Here is a 20,426-nt window from a genome sequence, read left to right on the forward strand (position 1 = left end):
GTTCTGTAGCTTGGAAAAGAAAAGTTTATAAAGCGCTAACAATCCAGTGGCCTCATTTTATGGATTGGAACACTGAGACTCAGAGAGCTGCTAGGATTTCTCCAAACTGATAGTTTGAGGCCAAGCTGGGATTGAAACCCAGGGCCTCCTGGCACTGTCTAGAGCAGGATTCTTCAGGCCCGCTGCAGACCAGCCAAGTCCAAGTTTCTGGGCTGGGGCCTGGAGTCTGCAACCTCGTTACCTCCTCGCTTCTTGGGTGATTCTGGTGCCCATGGTATGTAGGCCAGTCCCAGCCTTGGGGTTGCAGCTCCCAGCTCCTGTCAATGGGGCCCTTCAGCCTGGGCAGAAACACGCCCCGCCTTTAGGTGGACGTGGCCCGCCTCCCATGAGTCTGGCCTTTCCCCACTCTGGGGTTCACTGCAGCGTGGCCCCCCCCCCACCTCAGCCACCAGAACTCCTTCTTTCTCCCTTTATTGCCTTTCTCTCTCTACTACCCTTCACAAGAGCATCTTCCCTTTTAGCAGAACACAGTTATCCCTGAGCCCCAGGCTCCTCATCTACAGAGAACCTCCCATTCCCTGAGGGCCCCCCACCCACCCCTCAGAAGGTGTAGGCCCCCACGAAGACGGTGAGTCTCAGTACAGAGCTGGCCCGGTAGCTCATGAGGGAGTTCATGGTGACCATCTCCAGGTCCAGCACGTACTCCCGGGGGCCCGTCACAGGCCGCGCGAGGACCAGCATGGCGCTGACATTGTTGATTTGCTGCAGGGTACAGTGGGTGGGGGGGACACGTGGATTGCATCAACGTACGCACCAGAATCCTACCCCCGCATCACCTCGCTGCCCCACTTCTGGCACCCACAACCAGTTGGCTGCACAGTGCCCCGGCTGCCTGCAGCCCCAGGCCCTCATCCAGCTCTCTGACCCCCTTGACATCTGCACCCTGCCCCCAAGAAATACCCTCCTGGTGCTCTGCCCGCCCTTTGCAGCTAGTTGTTCTTTTGTCAATCACGGTCAGCTGATGATTCAAGGCCCGGGATGAGATTCTTGGGAACAGTGGGGTTTGGTGATCTGGGGCAGGTAGACTCACCTTCAGAGTACTCAATTCCAGAACTTGAAAGCCAGCACTGGTACCAGACAAAGCCTTATGGCCCTCACTGTGAGTCAGATCTGAACCTCTCCCTCCTCAGCTCCACCAGCCCAGAGCTGGAGTCTTAGGCCCCAGGCCTTGTACTAGCCCCTGCTGCCTCTCTCCCTCCGAGACCCAGCTGCACTTGCCTGCCTTCCCACACTCTGCTGCATCTGTTACCTCCAGCCTCTCAAGCCAGTCCCTTATCCTAAGGGTGAAGCAATCCAAGCCGGATATGCAGACCAGTGCAGGGACTCAAACCCCAGCGTCTGAGTGCCTTGCTAGGGTTGCATTTAACTATCTGTAGTTTGTATTAATTTATAACACTCCTACCTTTCTACAGAAACTGACCCCTGGGGTTAGGGGGGACTTTCAGAGGAGAGGCAGGGTATGGTGGCATAGTTGAATCTTCCATTTAAAGTTTCCTGGAACTCAAGTTGGAGATTATACAAGTCCCACCCCACTTGAGGGGTGGGGTTAGGGAGAGCCTTACCCTAATGTAGAAGTCTCCCTGCGAGTTTCCAGCACGGATCTGAAAGGCATTGTAGGCACCAGGGTAGACGGAGGTTGCTTGGATTTGGAACACGTCCGCCGGTACGCTCCGCTCCGAGGTGATGCTCATATAGCGGTGCACGATGGATGAGGGCTGCTCCCGGCACAGGGGGTTGGAGGCCGGACAGAGACAGCGACTGGAGACCCCAAGATGGGGACACGAATGAGGTTCTAGCCCATGCCCCAAATTTGGCCTACCCCCCAAAATCAAGGATCTTCCCACTCCTGCTAGAACAGCATGTGTGGTTTAGTCACGAAGGACTACAACTCCCATCAGCTTTCAGGACTTGCCAGTCCAAATAGGTGCCAGGCAGCCGCAGAGCTCTCTGGGAGTTGTAGTTTCTCCCGTGGCCTGGCGTGGCATTGACTCACTTGTCGGACACCTGGACGTAAGGCTCCACACAGCGGTTGGTGTCCACACAGCGGTAGCCCCCGTGGAAGTTGACACAAGTCTGGGCCTCAGAGCACTGGTGCGCACCCGACTCACACTCGTCAATGTCTGTGCCGGGGGACAGGGGCTGGAACCCAGATACCAGGCCACCAGCTCCTCACACCCCCCTGCCCACTCTACCCGGGCAACCTGTACCTTGGCACAGGCGCGTGGCCAGCAGCTGATAGCCCTGTGGACAGTGGCAGGAGAAGCGGCCTGGCTCGTTGACACAGCGGTACTGGCAGAGGTAACTGGAGTAGCTGCACTCATCGATATCTGAGGGAGGGTGGGGCTGAGGACAGGGCCAGGGTGGCCTCCTAGCTCCGCCCCACACGGGCTCACCCAGAGAGCCTGGCCCCACATTAGGCTCAGTACAAGAAGAGGCAGAAGAGATCAACTCTGCAGCTCAGCAGGGGACAGAGGGGTCAAGAAAGGAGTGCCCAGGGGACTTCCCTGGTGGTCTGGTCGTTAAGAATCAGCCTGCCAATGCAGGGGACACAAGTTCGATCCCTGGTCCAGGAACTAAGACCCCACATGCCCTGGGGCAACTGAGCCCATGTGCCACACGTGTGCCCTTGCGCCCTGGAACCTGTGCTCTGCAACAAGAGAAGCCATCACAACAAGAAGCCCATGCACCAGAACTGGAGAAAGCCCTGGCACAGCAACGAAGACCCAGCGCAACCAAATAAATCAATTTTAATTTATTTTTAAAAATGCGTTTTTCAGTGCAGGGGACGTGGGTTTGATTCCTGATCAGGGAACTAAGAACCACAGAGCAAGTAAGCCAGCGGGGCTCAACTACTGAGCCCATGCACCACAGACCCAGTGCTGCCAAAAGTAAAAAAAAAAAAGACTGCCCCACTCACAGACCTGTCTCTGCGCTAAGACTAAGATGATACTAAATGAGAGGACTGGGAATCTAGAGGTTTGGCTTTAAATCCTACTGATTGAGGAACCTCGGTTTCCTTTCAGTAAGTAAGTGGATTAGGCCGGATGAGCCCTTGACGCACCCCAGACTGCTCTGGGTTTCAACACTTTGCCCGATTCCTGCAAACCTACGATCCACCCAAGCACAGTCACCTCCTGCCAACTGTGAGCAGCGCAGGCAGGAGCCAGGTTTTCTCCTCTGTGCCCTTTATGCTTCCCGGCACTGAGCCAGGCACCAGTGGGGCTTTAACTTGGCAGCAAAGCACAAAGCTTAACAGAAACGGGGTACATGGCTAGTTGACTGAGAGAGAGCCCTGGCCGCACCTCAGCCCAGCTACGTGACCCTGGGCAAGTCACTCAACCTCTCTTCGTTGAAATATTTTATCTTATTCTTTGTAATTATCCCCCCCCAAAATTTGAGGGAAGTATTAATGTCAATTTGCAGAGAAGGAAAAACTCATATTTATTTCATAGGATGTGAGATAAATACTTTGGCCACCTGATGTGAAGAACCGACTCATTGGAAAAGACCCTGATGCTGGGAAAGATTGAAGGCAGGAGAGAAGGGGGTGACAGAGGATGAGATGGTTGGATGGCATCACCGGCTCAATGGACATGAGTTTGAGCAAGCTCCAGGAGACAGTGAAGGGTAGGGAAGCCTGGCATGGGATTGCAAAAAGTCAGACACAACTTAATGACTGAACAAGAAGAAGAACAATCTCACAGGATTGTTGGCAGACTGCACAGGGCAGGTTCTCAATAAATGCTAATTCACTTTGTAAAACTTTGTTGCTGCTTAGGACAGTATAAGGTCTTGACTGTTGTCATTTTCTCATTTAATTCTCAAGACAACCCATTCTACAGAAGAAGAAATGGACTCAGAGAGAAGAGTGACTTGCCCTGGTCCAGGATTTGCACACATATCAGCCTGACTCCCAGGGAGGGGGTGCACGTCCATCTTTGCTCAGTCTCTCTACTGAGCTTCAGTGGGGACCTAACTGCTCCCCTCCTTGACTTCCCCAGCAGGCTGCAAGTTCTGGTGGGCAGCTCTGCAGCTGCCTTGCCACCTGCTGGGGTAGAGTACCCAGGAGACACAGGGGTGCTGGGTGGATGGGACATTAGAGGCATGAAATGGTGGGCTGTGTGGCAAGAGGCTGGCATGACACAGGGCCTGGGGAACCAGCAGAGACCAGTGGAGACCAGTGGGGAACCAGTGTCGGGGGTGGAGTGCTCACCACTGCAGGAGAAGCCATCCCGGTGCAGCTCATAGCCCTGGTGGCAGCGACATAGGAAGGTCCCATAGGAGTTGAAGCAGCGCTGCTCACAGGGAGCCCCCATGTCACATTCGTTCACATCTGGGGGTGCCAGGAAAATAGGGGAGAGGTGAAAACCAAGGAGCAGCCCAGAGCCCCCACTGCACCTGGGCTGATCAGGAAGGGAGTTCCCCCACCTCACACCCCTCTGCCCAGGACCCCGAGCCTGGCCCAGCTCAGCCTCACCCACACAGGAGCGGTTGTTGGGCCCCAGCTGGAAGCCCGGCTCACACTGGCAGCGAAAGGAGCCAGGCAGGTTCACGCAGCGGTGTTGGCAATAGCGGTACCGACACTCGTCTATATCTGGGATGCAGGCAGGGGAAGGACAGTGGAGGGCAGAAGTCAGGTGCCACCCAAGCCAGCTGGGACCCTGCCTCATCACCCACCGTCTTGCCTGAGTCTGGGGGGCTGGGCCGGGCCAGATCAGGCAGGACTCACACACTGCACGCATACAGCTCTGTGTCTGGTGGCTCAGGCAGAGGAGGCAGGGGGCGGGGGTGAAACCTGGGGGTGGGTTGGAATGGGGGTCAGGTGCTGGGGTGAGAGCCAGGCCACAGGCCCAGACTCACCCACACACTCGGGCCCAATCTTGCGATAGCCGTCAGGACAGGTACACTGGTAGGAGCCAGGCAGGTTATGGCACTCCTGGCTGGGGCGGCAGTCGTGCAGGGCCTGGGCACACTCGTCCACATCTGCAAGACACACCGCTCAGCCCCCTCCTGGGAGCCCATGCACCACCCAACATGACAAGACTCCTCCACGTGGGAGGGCACAGGTCGGGTACCACTCACATGAGTGTGTGGGTGACTGACACCCCCAAAACAGGAACATGTGGGCCCACCGCCCAATGGCACAAATAAGAGTTTACTAGCCTGGAGCTAAAGAGAAAGGCACCCCTAAGCTGGGAGACCCCAAGTCAGGGATACATAGGACAAAGCCTTGCCCATACTCCCAGGGGCACTGATTCCAGGGCCTTTCTCCAAGGTCCGTGCCTCCCAGGGGTGGGGTCCAGACCCAGAAGGGCCAGAGCAGAGGCCGAGGGGCAGAGCTCTCGCACGGCACCTGCAGCAGTCGAGGTGGGGGTCCCACAGGAGGGGCTGGGAAGGACAGGCACAGGAACTGGGACCACCTGTGGCAGGTAAGGACCTGGGCAAGGGTCTGGATGTTATCCCAGCGCCCTGAGGAGGCTTTTGAGCAAGGGAGGAACATGAGGTATGCGTTTTTAAAAGGCAATTCTAGACACCTGTTAGAAAGATTGGCGGCCTACTCACCCACGCAGCGCTCTTGCTCATCGGGCTCATAGCCCGGGAGGCAGGGGTGGGGGTGTTCAGCAGGGGGCACAGGCGGTGGGGGTCCCTCTCCATGCAGGTCATTGATGACAGCAGCCGAGCGGGGCAGGCACAGGTAGCCCCCATAATGGTTGATACATTTCATTTCCCCCTTGCAGGCCTCAGGAATGGTCAGGCACTCATTTACATCTGCAGAGAGGGGCCTGCTGGGCACAGCCAGTCTCCAAGGGTGGACCGTGGAGGGCAGGGGAGGCAGGAGCCCAGCTCAGCCTGCTCTAAGCTGTGTGATCCGGCAGGGCCTTCCCTTTCTACTCCACAAGCTAAGGCTGCCTGCCCCGGACCCCTTGTTGGGGCCTGCCAGGGCTGATGGTGGGGCAGCTGTTCCCCCGGTCACCCCCATTCTCTTGCCCACAAGAGGGTCTCTATCCCTCCCCGAAGCCTCGGCCCCGACTCAGCCTAAGAGTAATGTGCAGGCCTCCTGACGGCACCCCCGTCCCGCACTGCTCGCCCAGGGCCGTGATGGTGCAGAGCGAGATAGCAGAGTGATCAGATGAGGTGTCCAGGAACCAGTCCTGTAGTCAGCGCCCTGTTGGTGTCTGGACTCTAGAGGGTGGGTGGGGGGGAGGGTGCTCCGGGTTTCTCTGAGGGGGAGGGGCCTGGATGGCTTCTCCACCCCGAGCCAAGTTGGCCCATTGAGAACCAGAGCAGGTGACGTTCGGCCAGGCAGAGCGGGGCAGGGGACAGCCACAGGGCTCCTGCAGCCGCTCTAGGAGCTGGGCTTTGTGATCCCCTTTCCGGTTCTCCGGGGCAGGTCGGCCCCCAAGCATACTCACCCCTGCAGTGCTGGCTGTCAGGGTCCCACTCATAGCCATCTGTGCATTCCTACAAGGTGAACCAGAGGTGGCCAGTGGTCACCCCTGGTCCCCTCTAACTGACCAGGCCGAGACCAAGGCCCAAGCCGGGCCACCCTCCCGGCCTGCTCCAGACAATGGCCCCAGCTGCTCCACCAACCAAGGGAGGGCACAATCTTCCCCAGCAGCAGCCACCCCAGGATCCTGGCCTCGGTGTCCCTGCCCAGCCCAGCCCAGGCCAGCGGCCCCACTGTCCCCACCGTGTAGCTGTCGGGCTCCTCGGAATCCTGGGGAGACGCTGCCCCCAAGACCAACAGCAGCAGCGCCCAGAGCAGTAGAGACCCGGGGAGGCAGGAGGCGAAGGGGAGCATCCTGGGGCTGGGAGGTGGTGGGCAGGGGTCAGGGAGCCTCTGCCACAGCAACTCCCGAACCCTGTGCCCCTGCCGCCTCCCGCCCGGGACCGCGCTTAGGGCCCCGGAGCCTCCCTGGGCCGAGGACCCACTCCTCGCGCGGGCCGGGGTTCAGGGCCCACTCGCCTGGGGCCGCCCCGCCCCCGCCCGGTCCCCCTGTGGCTCCAGCCGGGGAGCGCGGGCCTCTCGGCTCCTTGCTGACGCCGACTCGGCCTAGACTTCTGGCTCGCGCCCTCCCCCCATGGACGGCCACTCACTTGGGCCCGCGACGGCCCCGCGGCCCGCGGCTCCGGCGGCTCGGCTGGCTTCGGCAGTGCCTGCGGCAGACGGACAGGCGGACGGCGCAGCTCCCTGGACGCGCGGCCCCAGGAAGCGCCCCCCGCCCGCCCGCCCGCCGCGGCGCGGCCCACCCCGGCGCCTCCGCCCGCCCCTGAGCGGATTCCTGAGCCCGCGCCAGGGGGAGGGACCCCGACCCCCCGCTTCTCCGCCCCCGGCCGGCCGCAGGCCCCCACCCGGTCCCCCGCGGCGCCGCCCGGAGCCTCCTCCCGGCGCCTGGCCAGGGTCCCCCAGCGCTCGATCCTGGGGGCATTGGTCCTGATGCCAGGGCCCCGGCTCACTTAGGAGTCTGCAGGCTTTCACTGTGCGCACCCCCAAAATGTCATCCTGCGCACCTAGACCCTACCTAATCTGTGCCCCAGGAATTCTTGGGGACCCACACCTCAGTGCCGGGGGCCCCAGACTCTGCTCCTCCCAGAATGTCACCCTGGCCACCTGGACCCCACCAAATAATCCTGGGACTTCCGGATTCTCACTCTGCACCCTCCGGAATGTGATTCTGGACACCTGGACAGTCAATCTGGAAATACCAAAACTTCGTCCAGGGTTCCCAGACCCTCGCCCTAAGAACAGATGCTCCCGGGTCCAGAACTGTCCATCTCGGTCCCTTCTCCCCTCCATCCCCAGGGCTGTCGTCAGCCAGGCGGTCCCTTCACTCCAGAACGGCCTCCTCCGAGTCCTCAGTCCGCGAGACTACATCAGTTTGGGGCGGGGGCGGCAGTTCACATTTGGCCCAGAATGAATGGAAGCCCCTAAGAAGGCGGGCAGGGCTGAACTTGGGCGTGCTGGACGCCAGGGTCCGGGTCCGGTGCCCTCGCCTTCCTGGCCATCCTCCCGCCAGCGTCCCCCCTACCCACACATCCCGCCCCCAGTCCCCGGGTTTCTGCCTACTCCCAAAGCAGCGGGAGAGCCCTAAGGGGCGGGGTTTGGGCGGAGCTGGCTCCCAGGAAGGGGCGGGGTCTTGCCCTGCCCACGTCTCAGGGCGGGGCCAGACGGGAAAGGGCTGCGTGTCCAGGGATTTCCCTCCTGGAGGCAGGCGGCGTGCGGGAAATGCCGAGTCCTCGGTTACCTTTCCCACCCGTTTATCCTCACAGTCACCCCCATTAGCAGCCCTGTCCGTTAAGTAGGAGAGGACGTGCCGATGGGTCCTAGGATGAGCCTTCAGGATTCGGTGTTGAACTGCAGAGCACCCTCCCACCTCCAAATTCTTCCCAGCCACCACCACCCGCCAGGGGTGGGGGAGAGGAGGCTAAAAATAAAAAGTCTTTAAAACCCAAAAGACAGTAACAAGTGCTGGAGAGGGTATGGAGAAATTGGAACCCTCACACTATGAGTGGGAATGTAAGATGGGGCGGCTGCTGTGGAAAACAGTCTGGCAGGTCCTCAAAAATATTAGTACATGACCCAGCAATTTCACTCCTAGGTGTATATACACAGGGGGATTGAAAACATATGTCCACACACACACACAAATCTGTACACAGTGTTCATAGTAACACTATTCGTAATTGTTGAAAATATAGAGCCAAAGGAATGTTCATCTATTGATGAAAGGAGAAACAAAAAATGGCGATAGAACATTATTCTGCCATAAAAAGGAATGAAGTACTGATATGTGCTACAACATGGATGAATCTTGAACATGACACCAGTTGAAAGCCAGACACAAAAGGCCACATATTCCATTTTTATGACACAACCAGAATAGGCAAATCTGAAGAACAAACTAGTGATTGCCAGGGAAGAGGAGAATGTGAGAACGACTTCTGATGGGTATGGGATTTCTTTTGGGATGATGAGAATGCTCTGAAATTAGACAGTGGTGATGGTTGCACAGTTATGCAAATACATGAAAAATCACTGAATTATCTAAACACTTTAAAATGGTAAATTTTATGGTATGTGAATTATACCTCCATAAAACTATTTTGTTTATTTATTTAGACTGTGCTGGGTCTTCACTGCTGCCGGAGGGCTTTCTCTAGTTGCAGTGAATGGGCTTCCCGCTGCAGTGGCTTCTCCTGTTGCAGAGCACAAGCTCTGTACACAGGCTTCAGTAGTTACAACTCCCGGGCTCTACAGCATAGGCTATTCAATAGCTGTGGCTGACGGGCTCAGTTGCCCTGCAGCTTGTGGGATCTTCCTAGACCAGGAATTGAACCTGCATCTCCTGCATTGGCAGGCAGATTCTCAACCGCTGGGCAAGCAGGAACCTAAAGCTGTTATTTTAAACCTCCAGCTCTGGGGCTAAAACCAGCGTGGGACACATGACTGGGAACTAGAATCATGGAGCCAGGTACCCTCCTGCAGATAATCTGCCTACTGCATTTTTTCAATTTATTTATTTACTTATGGCTGTGCTGGGTCTTTGGTGCTGCGTGCAGGCTTTCTCTAGTTGCAGTGAGCTGGGCTTCTCTTCTTTGTGGTGTACGGGCTTTTCATTGAAGTGGCTTCTCTTCTTGCAAAGCACAGGATTCACGTGCACAGGCTTCAGTAGTCGCAGTACATGGGCTCAGTAGTTTTGGCTCCCAGGCTCTAGAGCACAGGCTCAGTAGAAGAGGTTCACAGAGTTAGTTGTTCCTCTGCATGTGGCATCTTCCTGGATTCCAGGGATTGAACCCATGTTCCCTGCATGGGCAGGCAGATTCTTATCCACTGAACCACCAGGGAAGTCAAGTCCTCTACTGCATTTTAATAAAGTCAGCATCATTCTCTTTTTTTTCCCCAGGGGAGACCCTTGGCTTACTACATGGTATGCGTGTGTTGGGGATCAAAAAAGGGATCACAAAAGGGTCCCTTTTGTGCAGCAAAAAGGGACCTCAGGACTTTGGGAAGATTCCCAATGAACGAAGAAATGAGCTAATCAGCACATGAATGAATGGATCCCTTCCCCTGGCTCCCATCCCCATGGAAACCCCAGAAAACCAGTTCTTTTTCTCGCCTGTCTCTGGTCTTGGATGCTGGTTCTCAGACTGAAGGTCCATGTGAGAGCCCCCGAACCTAAGGACCCACTTCAAGGCACAAGTGACAGGTGTTAACACCCCTGCCCAGGCCTCAGCCTCTGGCCTGGCTCTGTCTGAGTTGCCAATCCTGCTATCTTCCTGCTCCCTGAAGCCCATTCACATACCTCTTCCCCTCCCCAGACTGTGACAAGAATGAAGAACAGAGGAGGTCATAGCTGCCACTTGCTGTCTCCTGGACCCTGAACTTTTCTCGTTAAAAAAAAATGACTAATCACTAAGCCAGCAAATCCCCCCTGAGCCAGCTCTGCATGCGGCCCCTTCCTGGGTGCTGAGGCTACAAGCAAGGCAGACACATCCGGTGTGCGCACAGCAGGGGCTCAAGGGGCTGCAGGTCATACCACAGGATAGGCGAGCTGCTTGGAGGTGACACCTGAGCTGACTGAGCTTTGTAGTAGGATGAGCAAGAATGCTTCCTGGGGGGTACTGACCACCGTTCACACCCCCCCATCATTAGGGCCTGTGGCTCCCATAGCCCTATTTCCCCCTCCAGGCACCAATGGCCCTATATTGTCACTGCCCACTTAGCATCTGTCTCCTCCTGTCCCCTTAAGGCCAGATCCATCTCCACATCCTTAGGACTGCCCAGGACAGGGTTGGCAGAGAGCCTCTGCTGAATAAAGACAACAGGTAGAGTGGGGTACTGGCAGGCAGGGGCCGTGCTGAGACAGAAGCCTGAAGCCCTCTTGTGTATGTGTGTGTGTGTGGGGTCCTCCTCCCCTTCCTGACCTGGTTTCCCTTTTGTGGTTTCTCCAGCTCCACCCTCTAAGCCCCTCTACCTTGGTCTGCAGTTTCCTGCCCCAGACACTCTAGTCTGCCGCATCATGGCACCAACTGTCCATCTCTCCTGCCTCCTGGCCCTGCTGGTGGCAGGCCTGGCTCAAGGCATCAAGGACTCCCTCAGGGGCCAGGTAAGTGTCCCCAACTTTCTCCCCATGTCTGGGGCTCACCCCGGCAGAAACAGGGGTTTGTTCCTATTTCTCAGAGGGAGTAACTGAGACTGAAGGGATGATCCATGTGCTCAGGCCCACACAGGGAGAAAGGTGGGTGAACCGGTTGCTCCCCTAGTCCAGTCCCAGCTCGGGTGGGAGCTGAGGTGTGGTCCCCGCCATGACTCCTCACCTCACCCCCTCCCCACTGCTCTGTTTACACCCCCCGCCCCCCACCCTGCACCGCCACCCAGGACCCAGGTCCCCAGCCGCTGGAGCTGAAAGAGGTCTTCAGATTGTTTCAGATGCAGTACAACCGGAGTTATCCAAATCCAGCAGGTATGCCAGGGCACGTGCGTCCCCAGTCCAAACCCCTGCTCTCATCTAACAGACAAGGAAATTCAGGCTCAGGGTGGGGAATGCATTTGGCCAAAGCCACTCAGGAGGACAGTGACACGGGGCTGAGAGTGTACTCCCTGGTTTCCCAAACAAGCAGGGACGGGATCCTCCTTGGCTACGAACCTGGAGGGAGGTGGTAGCTGTTGGGGGTTTGACTGGTCCGAGAGGATCGTCACGTCCAGAGCCACTTTCCTGTGACTGCAGCAGCAGGAGACTGCTAGTCATCCAGGAGGCACCCAGGGTTACCCATTTTGTGGATTCCCTCTCCCATGCGTTGCCAGCCCTGTTCCTGCCCTCTGGATCTCATCTCCCATGGGGGAGGTCCGTGGGCACCTTTCAGCCTGACTTCCTGTGCCAGGGACTTGTACCCCAACCCTCCCCTGCCATGTTCCAGCCACAGACTTGCGGCCAGAGGTGTGAAGTAGAGACAGAGATGACCTGGCAGGAAGTCGGTCTCTGACCACCCACCTTTCCCTTGTCACTAGCTTTCCGACTTTTCACTTGGCTTCTTCAGGTGGGCAGATACTCTCTACCTGCCTTCAACGAAACTCCAACCGTAGGGGCCCTGGGGAGCCACTTCCTTGGTCCAGGTGTCTGTAGCGGGGTCTGCAAAGACCATAGGAAAGGAGCCAGTGCTTACCTGGGAGAGTGTGGGTGGAAAGCCAAACTGGTGGCCGCTTCCTGTCTCTGAGGGCTTGCGAGCCAGCCTAGGACAACCTCCTTTTGGTTTAGAGTACGCCCGCCGCCTGGACATCTTTGCCCAAAACCTGGCCAAGGCTCAGCGGCTGCAGGAGGAGGACCTGGGCACAGCCGAGTTTGGGGTGACTCAATTCAGTGACCTCACAGGTACTGGACTCCTGGCAATGGGTGGTAGGCGGGGAAGCAGGATCTTCCCCAGCAGATACCAGGCTGACTTGGCTTCTGTTCCCCAGACGGACTCTCGAGCTGGGGGTTTGCCCTGAATCCGAGATCAGGGCAGGAACTCTGTGGAGGCCTGGGCGGTAGCCCAGCTCACAGAGACACCGGGTGCAGGGCTGTGCGCCCCAGCAAGGAACCTGGCCTCCCTCTAGGCCTCAGGGTCCTCATCTTTCTGCCTCCAGGGGCATTACAGGGACTCAAATGGCTCAGGATGTGGATGGCTGGGGTGGGAGGCAGGATGTGGGGGGAGGGGTCAAAACACTGAACTTCATGGCCCCATGTGTCCCCAGAGGAGGAGTTTGTCCAGCTTTATGGAAGCCAGGTGGCTGGAGAGGCCCTCGGTGTGAGCAGAAAAGTGGGGTCTGAAGAGTGGGGGGAATCAGAGCCCCAGACCTGTGACTGGCGGAAAGTTGGCACCATCTCACCCGTCAGGGACCAGGTATCTGCCTCCACCCCAAGCCCAGCAGCCTGGCCCAGTCCAGCCCCGGGGCGGGGGCGGAGGTGGGGGTGCGTGGGGGGTGTGGGGAGGCGGGGAGGAGAGGGCCTGCAGTCTTTACCCGCCCCCACCGCCGCCATCCTTTCCCCACTAGCGAAACTGCAACTGTTGCTGGGCCATGGCAGCAGCGGGCAACATCGAGGCCCTATGGGCCATCAAGTTCAGACACTTCGTGGAGGTCTCCGTGCAGCGTATGGCTGGGGGCAGGGGCTGGGGTGAGGACCAAAGGAGGTGGGGGTGCCTGAGGCCTGGGCACACACATTGTCCCTTCTGGCACCAGAGCTGCTTGACTGTGACCGCTGTGGGAACGGCTGCAGGGGTGGCTTCGTCTGGGATGCGTTCCTCACTGTCCTCAACAACAGTGAGTGCCTGGCTGCTCCAGGCAGTCGTGGTGGGGGAAGGATGGGGCGGGTACTGTTCCCGAGCTGAACTGAGCCTCCTCCTGGGCCTTGCTTATCTCCAGGCGGCCTGGCCAGTGAGAAGGACTATCCATTCAATGGGAGTGGCAAAACCCACAGGTGCCTGGCTAAGAAGTACAAGAAGGTGGCCTGGATCCAGGATTTCATAATACTGCAGGCCTGCGAGCAGAGTGCGGGCACAATGGGGACACGGGTGGGCACAGGGGGGAGACGGACAGGGACAGACGGACCAGGACAGACGGGGCTATAGACAGAGACGGAGGCCATCTCTGGGGGCGGGGGCTAGAGGGTGGAAAAGAGGAAGAAATAGATAGAGATGCCCATGAGCCGAGAGCAGGGGATGAAGGAGTGACAGGGCTAGATGGCACCTTCCACCCCCAGGCATGGCCAGGCACTTGGCCACCGAGGGCCCCATCACCGTGACCATCAATATGACGCTACTGCAGGTGAGATAAGGTAGGGAATGGGCGGGGGGGGGGTGGCGGGTGCATATAGGGGAGGTGGCCCGACTCGGCCTCTCTGCCCCTGCAGCAATACCAGAAGGGTGTGATCAAGGCCACACCTACCACCTGTGACCCCACACAAGTGGATCATTCTGTCCTGCTGGTGGGTTTTGGTAAAACCAAGTCGGTGGAGGGGAGGCAGGGGAAGGCGGCCTCGTTCGGATCCTACGCGCGCCCTCGCCGCTCCATGGCATACTGGACCCTGAAGAACTCCTGGGGGCCTCAGTGGGGTGAGGAGGTGAGTGTGATCTACGGGGGCGGACAGGGCAGGACAGACCTCTCCCCGCTGTCTGGCGCTGATGGGCCCTCACTTCTTAGGGCTATTTCCGGCTGCATCGAGGGAGTAACACCTGCGGCATCACCAAGTTCCCGGTCACCGCCAGAGTGGACAAGCCTAAGAAGCAGCACCAAGTCTCTTGCCCTCCCTGAGGCTGCCTGGCTGCCCTTTGGCTCTCTCCTGCTGTGCCCGTTATCTTCCCCTGCCACCCGCCCCAAGGCTTTTGCCTAGTTCCCCAGTATTCTCGCTGGGGATTGAATAAAGCAAAACAAGACCCGTCTTTGGAGTGGTCACGGCTGGGGTGGGGAAACGGATGGGGAGCGAGTAGATACCGTTCTCCGACATGTCCCTGTCCCTGTGCGGTCAACGGACACATACATCCTCATACACCATGACACTCAAAGAGATGTACGTGTACAACGGGCACACACTTCCACGCGCGGACCCATGTGAGTACCCACTCACAGCCTCCTCCAAAGTCATGGCAACTTTATTGTCAGTGTGGCCAGGGCAGGGCAGGGGCCTCAGTCATGATAGAGGCGCAGGAGGCAGCCACGGAGGGTGCCCATGTAGCGGTCCCAGAGCGCCTGGTGCCTGCAATGGTAACAGTAATGGTGTTGGCTGATGTTGACTGGATCCCCATGACCCTGCTCCACGAGCTCTCAACAACTTCACTCGTTTAATCCTCACGGGATTCCTATAAGCCTTAATGCTGTCACCCCCAGCTTATGTCTGAAGGAACGGAGGCACACAGAGAGAAAGGAACTTGTCAAGATCAGGTCAGTTTCTCAGTGATGGAGCTGAGACTCTGGTCAACAGAGTGACTTCCAACCCCAGGGCCAAAGAACAGGGAACTCAGAGTCTGCAGGAGAGCTGGGCCCCAGCAGGGGGCCAGCAGGATAAGGAAGCCTGAGATCTCTCACCGGAAGCCATCCAGGGAGTGGACCGAAGCGGAATACTGATTCAGGAAGAGCCGCACGTCATTCAATGGCCAGTGGTCGGAGCGGCAGGGTTCCACGAACTGTGGGTCCAAGGTAACATCCAGCACTGGTATAGCCCAGGGACAGGCCAGGATGGGGTCAGAGGGCAGCCGACAGAACAACTCACCTTCTCCACGAGGTCTACAAACAGGTCTCTGACATCCTTATTGTGGGTCAGCTTGGCGGCCACGTTCACCAGCCCCCGGGACAGGTTCTGTCGGGGAGGGAGCCTGGGAGTTCTGCCTTCTGTCCGAGAGAGGCTGGGGGCTGAAACCACATCTATCCACCTCCCTCAATCAAGTAATTCCCCAGCGTTTAAGAGCTGGCTCCCCCCAGGGGCAGGCAGAGGGAACAGCAGCACTGCCTGAAGCCAGCAGCAGAGCTGCTGGGGTGGGGACAGGGCTCTGGAGGCTGAAGATGCCCCAAGGATAGAGGCTGGACTGGGCCACAGACCTTGAAGTTGGCTTCCATCTCCGAAAAGACACCAAGCTTCCCCCGGAGGGCCGTGCACACCAAGCTGAAGAAGACAGGGTCAAGGCCCGCACTGCCTGGGCGCCCACTTCAGGCCCCGCCCCACAGACCCCAGGGTCACCTCTTGTGCAGGTCTAGAAGGTCCTTGTCAGCCACAAGCACCTTGAGCTCCTTCAAGTCCTGGAGAAACTCCTTGTCCAAGTCCATGTCCATGTCATCCACCTGGGAGTCTAAGTGAGGCCCACGAAGGGAATTGAGGTGGGAGATTCAAAAATGCCTCCTGTGATAACCTGAGCCCCCCCTCCCATTTCATGGCACCCCACAAGACAAAAGAGCACGCTGGGTGTGACAGAGCTGGAGGGACTGGCCCCAAGCCAGAGAGACGCTGTGGGTCCCTTGTCTGCAGACAAGCTGTGTGTGGGGGCGCTGGGCCATGAGCAGAAGCGGCTGGGCAGGGGCCCTGAAGAAGAAGGGCTGCTGGGAACGGGGGCCTGCACCTGGATCAGTGGGGGCCTCACCGACGGCTCCGAGGGTCCAGTTTTGGATCATGAGCTCAGCACAGAAGGCAAAGTCCCCAAAGCTCAGATACTGCAGTTTTTTCTTCCCTGTCTCAAAGCGATTGTTGGCAAAGAAGACGATGGCTGCATAGTCCCTGCGGGGTAGGGAGAGGAGGGGGTCCATCAGGGCTTGAAATTCCTTCTTAGCAAGCAGTTCCCAGCTACAACATCGGCAGGACCTCTGTGTTCTGGCCTCTCTCTACCCTAACTCACTGTGTGATGGGTTTCAAGTCACGTCTCTCTGGGCCTCCTCCTCTGGGCAAAGAGAAGGTTTCAGCCCGGCTCTCCTAAGGGACACGGTGGGAGACCACAGGGTAACAGCGACCACTTACTGAGTACTTACTAAGCCCCAGGGGCTGTGCCATCGTGGGCTTTACCCATGGCACCTCACAACAGTCCAGCTGGTGAATGGCCAGGCTGGGATTCCAACCCAGGCCAGTCTGAACCAAAGTACAACCCAAGAGAGGGATAACCACTGCCCCCCTACAGCATGGAGGTCATGCAGGTTGGGGCAGAAAACAAGGGTCAGCTTCAGGGCATAAGGAAGGAGTGTGCAGGAGGGGGAGGCAGTTGGCTCCTCACCTGGCCCCTCTCCTGGCCCCTCACCTGGCCAGCCGGTCGGACAGGAGGAAGTGCTGCTGGATGTTATCCACCAGGGAGCCCCGCATTTCCTCCACCACCTTGAAGACGCGCTTAAAGTTGTCGAACTGCAGGGCAGTTAGAGGAGAAGGACAGGTCAGGTTGCTCACTCAATAAACTGTTGGGTGAGCATCCCTCTGTCACTGACCCACCTATCCAATCACCAGACACGGATGGAGTATTTGCTATTCCTTCAACAAACTATTATCCCCTGCATTGGCAGGTGGATTCTTTACCAATGTGCCACCTGGAAAGCCCCATTAATTATTAATACCTCTTATCAATTCCCCAAATGTTCACCAGCTTCTGCCATCTTGCCTTGGATAAATGTTTACTCACTCTTATCAACAAATTCACACCTATTTTAGCATCATGCTCTCTAGCTCTTCACTAGTTTGTGCTGAAACTGACCTTCCTGGCTAAGCCCCAGGAAATCAAAAAAGAGCAAATACTAAGCCATCTTGGGGAGCTCACAGGAATCACAGAGGAAAATGCTAAAGGCCCAGTTAGAAGGGTTACTTCTTTCTGGCACCACTGGCAAGGCTTTTGGAGAAGGTGGTATATGACCACCCACCTCAACCCCTGACCCTGCCTTAGATTTCGGGGGTAGATATGTCCTAAAATAATACCCTGTAAAAATAATACAGGCAGGGGCAGATGAGCAAAAGGAAGCCAGGGGCTGGGGAGTCTAGAGAGGGGGGCAGGGACAGGATGATAGGAGAGTCTGAAGGTCAAGGCCAAGGAATGTGGCTGCTATAGGAAAGAATGGGAGCCATTCAAAGTTCGTGAGCAGAAGAAAGCTAAGGTCTGAGAAGTCACTCTGGCTCAAGAGTAGGGGACGGCTTGGAAGGGGCAAAAGGAGGAGAGTGGAAACGAAGGCACTGCCACAGAGGTGTTGGAGTGGGCTGGAGGCGAGGCAGGAACCAAAGGGATGGCGCAAAGGGGCGGGCTGCAGACAGCTGCAGTGCCCACCTGTCTCCGGCAGCTCTTGAGGGTGATGCCTGTTTTGGTGCTGATATCATCCAGGTCTTTCTTGGTGCCCTTAGACAGCTTTTTGCCCAGCACCTCCCGCACGAAGGCCTCGTCAAAGGCATAATACCTGTGGGGAGTTGGGGACGACACTACTGACTTTCCATAAGAAGAGGGGAGAGGAGAGCTGGCAGGACCTGGGTTTGGCCCCTTCTGCTCTCAACTTTCTCCCGGCTTGGGTAAGTCCCGACCGTCCCCGGGCCTCATCGTCAGCCTGCAAAATGGGTACATGGCCAGACTGATTGGCGTCCCCACCACCCGCCAGGTGAGCACCTCTCGATGAGCAGCGCCTGTCGAGAGGGCGGGATCTGGAAAATAAGCTGGTGAAGCAGCTTGGGAGGCGCGTGGAGCAGGCGCTCGAGCATGTGGAAAGTCCGGTAGTGGTCCATGGTGTCGCTCTGCAGCACCGCTGCTGTGGCGCCGGTCTGCTCCAGAATTCCCGAGCGCACCCTCAGGGCCACCGCGTCGCTCACTGGGAAGCGAGGGCTGGCATCAGGCCCCGCCCCGCAGACCCTAGGGGATTTCAGCCCCGAGCCCCAGGCATTTCATACTCCCAGGCCTCTGCCCACTGCCCTATAGGATGCCTAGTCCTGGCTTGGCCCCCTCTCCCATCCAAAACAACCGCTCCGCCAGACCGGCTCCCCCAGTCGGCCCCCCACAGACCCGAATAACCGTCCAGCCAAAGGCGATACACGTCCTCGTCGATGAGGGTCGTGTTCCCCACGAAGATGTCCAGTTCGCTGGTCATGGCGACGCCCGGACCGGGCGCTACCGCAGCGCCCCAGCAGGAGCGAGCACTGCCCGGGCCCGGCACGCCGCCGGGCCACTTCCGGGAGCACTGACATTCGTCTCCCGGCACCCGGAGCCAGAGAAGGACCACTTCCGGGACAGAGCTAGTCTGGGCAGGAGCCGCGAGGAAAGAAGCTGAGGCGGAGGCGGTTGGGTAGCCCCTCCTCCCAGCGGGAGGGGGAATCTCGGGTTCCCCGGTTCCCAGCCCAGCCCACCCCACCCTCACGCCGGCCGGGTTTGCAGGAGGGCATCCAGAGCCAAGGCCTCTGGCTAGTTGCCCCTGTCCCAGCAACCTTCACCCTCATATCCTCCTGGTTGTTCTGTGCCCTTTTGCGGGGAGCCCCACTACTTTGACCTGTATCCTGAATGTAGTAGCTCCACAGGGCTCTATGGGGTTCCCTGGTGGCTCAGCGGTAAAGAATCCACCCGCCAACACAGGAGATGCGAGTTCCACCCCTGGATCGGGAAGATCCCCTGGAGAAGGAAATAGCTACCCACTCCAGTATTCTTGCCTGGGCAGTCTCTGGGGTTGTGAAAGAGTAAGACAGGACTGAGCGACTAAACAACAGGGCTCTGTCCTGAATCTTTTTTATGCAAAAAAAGTTGTCTGGCTCGTCTTCAAGGGCCCTTGCTGAGGGCCCCTCAGTCCATCCTGCAGATGAACCCCTCTCCTGAATATGGGGTACCTACTCCCATGGTTTTAAGCCAATCGGCCCGCCTCCACCCCTCCAACTAATGACCTCCCTGATACAGCTTAGAGCTCTGTCTGGAAGTCCGCATCCAGTCGGCCACCAACCTGTAACTCTTTCCACTCGGTTCCCCACAGCCAGACCTGTTGGTTTCCTGATCTGTTCCCACCCACACACCCCCACACACACACCCCCACACACACCCCCACACCCCCATCCCCGTGTTCCTATTTCAGGAACAGCCCCTACATCCACCCTGTTCTCATACCAGAAACCTGGGCTTCTCCCAGACTCTTCTCTCTCCACATTCAAGTCTGCTGATTTGCCTCCTGAATATTTCTAGTATCTGTTTTGTCCTCTCCACCCCCACTGCACTGTCCAAGCCTAGTCCTTCTGCATAGCTCTCTTTGCCCACTGACACATTGTTCTCAGTAATCTTTCTGCCTACATCCCCTCCCTGTGGTCCATCCCACACAGAGCAGCCCAATCAACCTTTTTAAAAAATGTATTTTCAAAAATATTACTCCCCTGCTGAAATCCTTACTCCATCTAAATGCTCCATCTTAATATTTAAAGCCCTTAAGAATTTAGCTCTACATTTGTTGCCTGCCTTTCTCTCTTACCACTTTCTCTAAGAACTGCCTTTCCAAAACAGACACGAAAAACCAGTTTACTCTCGCTGTTCCTAAAGCATGGAGTCTCTTTCAGTCCCCAGACTTTCATCGTGCTATTCTCTCTTCCTCAAATAGCCCTCTCATGACTCGCCAAAGTCCTATACATCTTTCAGGGTCCCTCTGGTAGCACCTCTTTGGGGAAAGCTTCCCAGGTGGCCATAGAACCCGCCTGCCAATGCAGGAGACATGAGATGTGGGTTCCATCCCTAGGTTGGGAGGCTCCCCTGAAGGAGGGCATGGCAACCCACTCCAGTATTCTTGCCTCGAGAATCCCCATGAACAGAAGAGCCTGCCAGGCTACAGTCCATAGAGTCGCAAAGAATGGGACACGTTTGAGGCGACTTAGTGGGTGGGGTCAGTCCCTCAAAATGTGGTCTTCCTCCATTTGCGTCTTCATGGC

General features: G+C 57.5%; 3 protein-coding genes across 12 annotated transcripts; 1 reads left to right on the top strand and 2 right to left on the bottom strand.

The window, feature by feature from the left end:
- Nucleotide 1: 1 nt before the first annotated feature.
- EFEMP2 (EGF containing fibulin extracellular matrix protein 2) lies at nt 2-7,304 on the bottom strand. Of its 2 annotated transcripts, none has more exons than XM_061406984.1 (12): nt 7,159-7,304; nt 6,752-6,869; nt 6,474-6,522; nt 5,623-5,829; nt 4,921-5,043; nt 4,538-4,654; nt 4,274-4,393; nt 2,268-2,387; nt 2,054-2,180; nt 1,623-1,818; nt 598-762; nt 2-317 (listed from the first exon to the last, which is right to left on the bottom strand). In XM_061406984.1, the coding sequence occupies exons 2-11, from the start codon at nt 6,860-6,862 to the stop codon at nt 601-603; spliced, it is 1,332 nt and encodes a 443-aa protein (XP_061262968.1). In that variant the 5' UTR covers nt 6,863-6,869; nt 7,159-7,304; the 3' UTR covers nt 2-317; nt 598-600. The 2 variants fall into 2 exon arrangements, with proteins under 2 accessions (XP_061262968.1, XP_061262966.1); XM_061406982.1 differs by having other exon boundaries at nt 2-338.
- Nucleotides 7,305-8,712: 1,408 nt separating this feature from the next.
- Nucleotides 8,713-20,393, bottom strand: FIBP (FGF1 intracellular binding protein). Of its 6 annotated transcripts, XR_009734597.1 has the most exons (11): nt 18,538-18,723; nt 18,148-18,346; nt 17,818-17,944; nt 16,813-16,913; nt 16,147-16,301; nt 15,771-15,879; nt 15,632-15,695; nt 15,306-15,392; nt 15,122-15,219; nt 12,054-12,191; nt 8,713-9,865 (listed from the first exon to the last, which is right to left on the bottom strand). XR_009734597.1 is itself a non-coding variant. In XM_061406999.1 (10 exons), the coding sequence occupies exons 1-10, from the start codon at nt 20,332-20,334 to the stop codon at nt 14,723-14,725; spliced, it is 1,056 nt and encodes a 351-aa protein (XP_061262983.1). In that variant the 5' UTR covers nt 20,335-20,393; the 3' UTR covers nt 14,673-14,722. The 6 variants fall into 6 exon arrangements, 3 of the variants coding, with proteins under 3 accessions (XP_061262983.1, XP_061262982.1, XP_061262981.1); XM_061406999.1 differs by lacking the exons at nt 8,713-9,865; nt 12,054-12,191; nt 18,538-18,723 and adding exons at nt 14,673-14,792; nt 20,289-20,393; XM_061406998.1 differs by lacking the exons at nt 8,713-9,865; nt 12,054-12,191 and adding an exon at nt 14,673-14,792 and having other exon boundaries at nt 16,168-16,301.
- On the top strand, nt 11,046-14,478 carry CTSW (cathepsin W). 4 transcript variants are annotated; one of them, XM_061406992.1, is made up of 10 exons: nt 11,047-11,168; nt 11,441-11,525; nt 12,318-12,431; nt 12,794-12,942; nt 13,094-13,190; nt 13,280-13,360; nt 13,463-13,588; nt 13,800-13,864; nt 13,950-14,159; nt 14,240-14,478. In XM_061406992.1, exons 1-10 carry the CDS (start codon nt 11,082-11,084, stop codon nt 14,348-14,350), a joined length of 1,125 nt encoding a protein of 374 aa, XP_061262976.1. In that variant the 5' UTR covers nt 11,047-11,081; the 3' UTR covers nt 14,351-14,478. The 4 variants fall into 4 exon arrangements, with proteins under 4 accessions (XP_061262978.1, XP_061262979.1, XP_061262980.1 ...); XM_061406994.1 differs by lacking the exon at nt 13,463-13,588 and having other exon boundaries at nt 11,046-11,168; XM_061406995.1 differs by lacking the exons at nt 13,280-13,360; nt 13,463-13,588 and having other exon boundaries at nt 11,046-11,168; nt 13,094-13,214.
- Nucleotides 20,394-20,426: the final 33 nt, after the last annotated feature.

This window comes from Bos javanicus, chromosome 29 (assembly GCF_032452875.1).
Source record: "Bos javanicus breed banteng chromosome 29, ARS-OSU_banteng_1.0, whole genome shotgun sequence".
Taxonomy (NCBI): Eukaryota; Metazoa; Chordata; class Mammalia; order Artiodactyla; family Bovidae; genus Bos; species Bos javanicus.